Source organism: Hipposideros armiger, unplaced genomic scaffold (genome assembly GCF_001890085.2).
Source record: "Hipposideros armiger isolate ML-2016 unplaced genomic scaffold, ASM189008v1 scaffold_224, whole genome shotgun sequence".
NCBI lineage: Eukaryota > Metazoa > Chordata > Mammalia > Chiroptera > Hipposideridae > Hipposideros > Hipposideros armiger.
In genome coordinates this window covers 2,507,907-2,513,906 of record NW_017731574.1, presented here as the reverse complement: position 1 = coordinate 2,513,906, position 6,000 = coordinate 2,507,907, and the positions used below count along the sequence as shown (strand labels likewise).

General features: G+C 56.5%; 1 protein-coding gene across 1 annotated transcript in view; it reads left to right on the top strand.

Annotated features, from left to right (window-relative positions):
- Positions 1-1,543, top strand: part of ZC3H18 (zinc finger CCCH-type containing 18) — a 67,710-nt gene extending 66,167 nt beyond the window's left edge. Inside the window, exon 16 of the mRNA XM_019654481.1 lies at positions 611-1,543. Within this exon, the coding sequence (XP_019510026.1) occupies positions 611-835 (225 nt within the window). The 3' untranslated portion in view covers positions 836-1,543. The remainder of the gene's footprint in view (positions 1-610) is intronic.
- Positions 1,544-6,000: the final 4,457 nt, after the last annotated feature.

Below are 6,000 nucleotides of genomic sequence, written 5' to 3'. Positions count from 1 at the left end.
TCTTATACGTGGGGAAATACGGTAGATCTGGAAGCAAGAGGGTGACCCCACACGTCTCTCTCTGCCCCACGAGGGGGTCCTGGAATGAAAAATGGTCTGAGGTACTCAGCTCACAGCCTGAGGTGGGGGAGGGGAGCAGTCTAGATGGTCACAGCTCTGTTCCTACGTCTGTCAGGCACAGGAAGTAGGAGAGTAATTTCCTTTTCCCAGGAAGTTAGCTCCAAGTTCCCCTGTGTACCTGCACCGTGCAGCTCAGGATCGAGGGTTGGGTGACGGAAGCACCGGGAGGGTGGGCACAGGACACGGAGTTGTACAACTCCCCCCACACATCAGGGTCCTCCTGAGTCAGCAGTGTGTGGTTTCAACTCACCACAGAGGGAGGTTGCATACAAGGACCAGAAGCAGAAGGGACAGACGGGTTAGCAGGATGCCAGGCTGAGCTCTGGACGCTCATCCACCATGGGGGGGGGCCTCTTCACTGGGGAGAGGGGGCCTTCTGCTTGGCAGGTACATCTTACAGGTTCTAGGCCCCCAAACTGGGCCTCGTGTTCCCCCGCTAGCAGGAAGCTTTTGGCAAAGAGGGAGAGAGGCTCTTGGACCCTTCTAACAGCCTCTCCACCACCACAGGAAGCGCCAGTTATCACCCCAGTCCAAGAGCTCCAGCAAAGTCACGAGTGTGCCCGGCAAAGCCTCAGATGCCGGCACCGCCACCTCCACCGGCACCAAATCAGGGAAGGCCAGCACGCTGTCTCGGCGCGAGGAGCTCCTGAAACAGCTCAAAGCCGTAGAGGACGCCATCGCTCGCAAGCGGGCTAAGATCCCCGGGAAAGTGTAGTGGGCCCTGCGGGCTTGGGCTCGGCCCCCCCACCAGAGGCAGAGACTCACGTGTTTTTATAAATAGGGTAAGCGCAGCCATTTTGGATTTTGCATTTAATGTCTTATTTTGGCTGTGATTCTTTTTAAAAATTAAAAAAGAAAAAAAAAGTTTCTCAGCTGGAAAAGAAGCCACACACACATAATGAAGATGACGCTGAACCCCCAGCCTTCTCCCGGCCACATGACCAGTCTCCAGAGCAGAGGTCCCACCAGACAGACAGGCAAGACAGCACCAAGCAAGGATGTGGCACAGTTTTATGTAAATTGTAAGTCCCAGACGCCCGCCATCAGCTGCCCCATACTTTTTTCTTCCCCATTTTCTTTTTCTCCCTCTGTTAGTCAGACGAGTTCTCGACCTGCTGTGTGTGGTGTCCTCACCACGCGGCTCTCCTACTGTCGACAGGAACACCGAATGCTTCTGAGCAACTCTTCCCCATCCCTGCCATCCCCAGGATCAAAAAATATATATATTCTTGACAAAAGTCTGACTGGGAAATATTTCCTGTCTTTTATTTTAAGCATCGAATTGTTTTAGTTGATTTCAAAAGGAAAAAAAAAAAATACAGAAAAGACCAAAAAAAAGGCCAAGGGTATTGTTGGGCGTCTGTCTAATGTGGAGGGTCTTTTTTTGAGGGGTCTCCTAAAATAAAATATTTTGATAAGCAGCTGTCTTGCCCTGATGGTGATGTTTGCATGTGTCTGGGGCACCCCACCCTCTGTCTACCCCATGGCACAGGGCCCAGCCACCTCACGACACCCACTGGGCCTACCTGGCATTTAGGGGACCGTGGCTGATGGAGGCTGAGGACGTGGAGTCCTCCAGAGACCCCTGTGCGATTCCCTGGGAACTGCCCGCCAGGAACAGCAACTGCTCCCCCACCAGCCAATCCGGGCACTCGGCCCTCTGGCCCCATCCCCCAGGGAGTGCTGCGCCTTGGTTTCCTCGTGGTGGAACTGGCCCTGGCCCTGGCCAGGCTTCATGAACAAAAACCAGTGGCCGCCTTTCCCAGCAGTGGGCCCTGGGACACAGAGGTCAGGAAGGACACTCCTCAGGCCAGACCAATGCCCAGCCCCAAAGCCAGTTCCCCACTCAGAGTCTTAAACATGCCATCCGATCCCCACACAGCTGAGAACATATCTAAGCTTAAGAAGTCCTGGGCCCAGGACCACTCTGTCCACTGCAGAGTGGAAACGTCAGCAGTTCTGAGCGGCTGCCCTTTCTGTGCCCACCACACCTCAGCTCCAAGGGGGCCAAGACCACCGGGGGGAGACCCCAGTGCTCGTTCCAGGCCTTTGTGGGATTAAACAGAGTGTTGCCATCGGCCTCAGGATGCCCTGCCACCCCCGAGTTACCATGAAGCAAGTGCTGTAAGCACCCATGGACGAATTGATTGCCCAGAGCCCACACTGCTGCCCCCAGTTCCGCCTCTGCAGGAGGACCCTGTGGGGCCCGTGTCAGGGCTTCTCACCTGGCTGCATGGCCTGCTGAACTGCGACCAGCTTCCAGGGCGCATTCCACGGTGCTCTGCCCCACTGCCACATGGCGATTAAACTGGACACGCGCTGGGAGGGAGCAAGTGCTGTGGGCTGACTAGAACAGTACAGTTTTCCATTTCATGTCCACATCCCCCCGCACCACAGCACAGGATACAGGATTCTTCTTACATCACGGCGGCCTCAGTCATATGACTGCAATCCTTAAAGACTTATCTGGTTTGCTATCAGATCAAAGCCAGGTACAAAGGAAACTCCCATTCTCTGAATGATTGACTTTTAAGGACACGGAGCCAGAATCCAGGACGCCTCGAGAACCAAGCTGTCCCTATGCACTCTGCCCCCGAGCCGCTGGGCCCTGCAATCCACCCAGTGACTGCCCCTCTAAAGCCAGGAGCCCACCGCACAGATTTCTGCATTCAGCCCTTTCCCAACTGATGAGCTTCCCGTCCCCAAAAGGCTGACCTGACCCTGATCGCTAACGCCTCGTCTGGAGTCACAGCTCTGGGTTCCCTCGACCCAGACTCGGTTTAAACTAGCAGCTTTCCATTTGCTGTCTGGAGTCATGGCTCACCTGTGGGCTAGGCTGGGACAAGTGGGACATGTCCTGGGAGGGGTGAGGCACACCCCGAGCCAACTCTCCGCTCCCCAGGTCTAGTGGAAAGAACATTCTAGGTCAGGCATCTGAGAAAAGAGAGGCCTCTGTTGTGTGGTGGATCCTTGGGTATTTTTGCCCTCCAGGAAATGGGAGGGCTGGGATCCTAACAGGTGGTTAACATGCAAATAATGGGAACAATTAGGAGTTTCTCAAGTTCCATCTCTGCCCACCAGTCTGCTCTCCAAGTGTCCAGGCCACCCTGGGATCCCCTGCCTTCCAGTCCTCACGCCACAGCTAGAGCGGCCTTACCACACAGCAAGTGCTGACTACCCTGCCCCTCACCCCCACCCCTGCTGCTGCCAGCCAGCCTCCTGCCCCAAGGCCTTTGCATGTGCTGTTTCCTGTTCCTGGAACTCTGACCTCGCCGACTCTTGCTTCCCCTCACAGCTCAGGCAGGCCTTCCCCATCCCCTCATTCCCTTCGTTGTCTGCTGCCACAGGAGTGTCTTCAAGCTGTCACCTCGTCTTTCCTCAAGTGTAACCCTGGAGGCGCTTAGCTCACAGCTCTCAACAATAGCTCTTTTTTCTCAAGGGAAGGGGCCAGGTCTTGATTTCCAGGACTCTGCTGTTTTCCTCAAAGCCTGGGCCTCCACCTGCCCCTATGCCACCCCGCATTTGGCTCCTCACCCCCATTCTCTTCCAACCACCCAGCACTACAGAAGTTCCAGGAACTTGGGCTGCAGGACACCAGGCCCTGGTCTTGGCCCTGGGTAAACACGCAAGGACCTCCGCCCTGGACAGGTCTCCACTTACAGTGCAAAGTGCTACGCACACAGGAAAACTGGGCTGTGTGAGAGACTGACCACAGGCAGAGCTGCCTGGGGCTGAGTGGTCAGGAAGGCCATGCCCCTGGGGGAATAGGGGAGATGGTATTGTCACCCCCATTTCACAGATGAGGGGACTGAGCCCTGCTGCTGGGCCTTCCTGTGGATGGGGGAAAACTTTAAACCTGGAGCAAACCCCTCCTGCCGACCAATTCCCAAACCAGACCCACTGAGGCTGTTTCTGTCCAGCCAGGGCTGTAAGGGCTCTGAGCCATAGGCTGGGACAATAGAAGCACCTGGTGTGTCTGTCCCTGCGTCTCCTGTGCTGCTTCTGCCTTCCTGTCTTGGCCTCTGCCAGTCTCTGTCTCTACATTTGTCTCAGTATCTGTGACTCTCGCACCTGTCTCCCCTGTCCCTCCCCCCTGCACCCGGGCCCCCTCCACATCCTTGTCTCTGCACCTCCATCCTCTTCGTTCTGATTCTCTGATACTTTGGGGTGTGGTCGGCAGGGGCGTGGTCTGGAGAAGGCGGAATCCAGCGGGGGCGTGGTTTGAGGAGCAGCCACCGCCTCCGGAACGCTCTGCGGCTGTCCTCTTGGCGGCCCCTTTCCAGTCTTGCCCAATCCGAGACTTCTGCACTTGCCTCATGCGCCCAGGAATGAGGTGCTGCCCAGTCCCGCCCTGCGTCTGTCCTTCCTGCCTCCACGCGAGGAGGAACCCACTGGCCACCAGTTTCCACGCGGGTCCCCTCGGGCGCTATCCAGGGGACTGGCTGTTACGACCCCGTGGAACAGCTCTGGGGGCACCCGGGATGTACCGTGGGGAAGGGTGGGGGCCAAACTGGGGTCCCCAGTTTCCTCCACCCAGTGCGGCACCCACCCACCCAACCGGCCGGCTGTTCAGAACAGACACAGTAACACAGAAGATGCGCACAACTCCCCTGCGGGGGTCAGGGGGGAGGGGCGCTAGCGTTGGCAGGGGGACACGGCTAGGGCCCTCTGGACCGCAGCATTTAGCGCATTCCCGCAGGGTGGGGACACCGCGGCAGCCACTGTGCAAACAACAGTTTTACAGCCTTTTCGCTACCTAATTGAGCACCTGTGTGAGTGTAACTGGGCTTTTCAGCTAAAGGAAGCAATGTAGCTGCCCCCACCCCCACCCACCCTCTCCCTTGGCTCCAGGCCTTCCTGCCCTGCCAACATGGACCTCCACATGGCCCCGTGTGTGAGGCATTGTCACCCCATTTTCCCCAAGAGAGAGTCCAGACTCATCTCTCTTCCCTTCGTTCTGCTATATTTATGGAGCACCCAGGTGCTAGGGCACGTTGTGCTGGGGACACAGTCCCTGCCCTCAAGGGACTCACACTACATTTGGGGGGCAGCAGGAGGCACTAGAATTTTTTTGAGACCTCCCCAAATGCCCCAGCAGGGAGGCAGGTCTCAGCTTAGCCTAAGGAGGGTCTTTCTGTCCACCCGACCTAACCCACAGCACAAATACCCAGCACCTGTCCTGGTAGAGGCTGTACTGGACTCAGCGGTGCCTCCCCGCCCCCCGCAAAAAAAAAGCTATGTTGAAGTCCTAGCACTGGGACCTGCGAGGAATGTGCCCTTATCCAAGAAAAGGATCTTTGCAGACGTAATTAAGGTAAGGATCTTGAAATGCGATCATCACACTGGATGAGGGCGAGTGTCCTTATAAGACAGGCCATGTAAGGCCGTGTGAACACGGAGGCAGAGGTTGGAGCACTGTGTTTACAAGACAAGGTTTCCAAGGGTCACCAGCAGCCACAAGCAGCTGGAAGAGGCAGGAAGGATCCTCACTGAGACCCCAAAAGGAACCAACCTGCTGACACTTTGATTTTTCACTTCGGGCCTCCAGAACTGTGAGAGAGTAATTTTCTGTTGTTTGAAGCCCCTCCAGTTTGTGGAACTTCATTATGGCAGCCCTAGAAAACTATGACAGAGGATGAGCTCCCCGTTGCAGGAGGCATGCAAGCAGAGGGTAGATGGGTGGGGGCATTGCAGGGAAGAGCAGCCCTGGGGACTCTGCGTCTATCCATCCATCATTCAGACTACGTGGAGAAAACAGTCATGACGCAGCACCTGCTTCGGAGTGTTTCCATCTGGCCCACACAGGACAGGATCTCCTTCAGTCCTCACCTGCTCCCTGGCAGGGGTGGAGGAGGGAGGGACGCAGCATAGCCCTGCTTA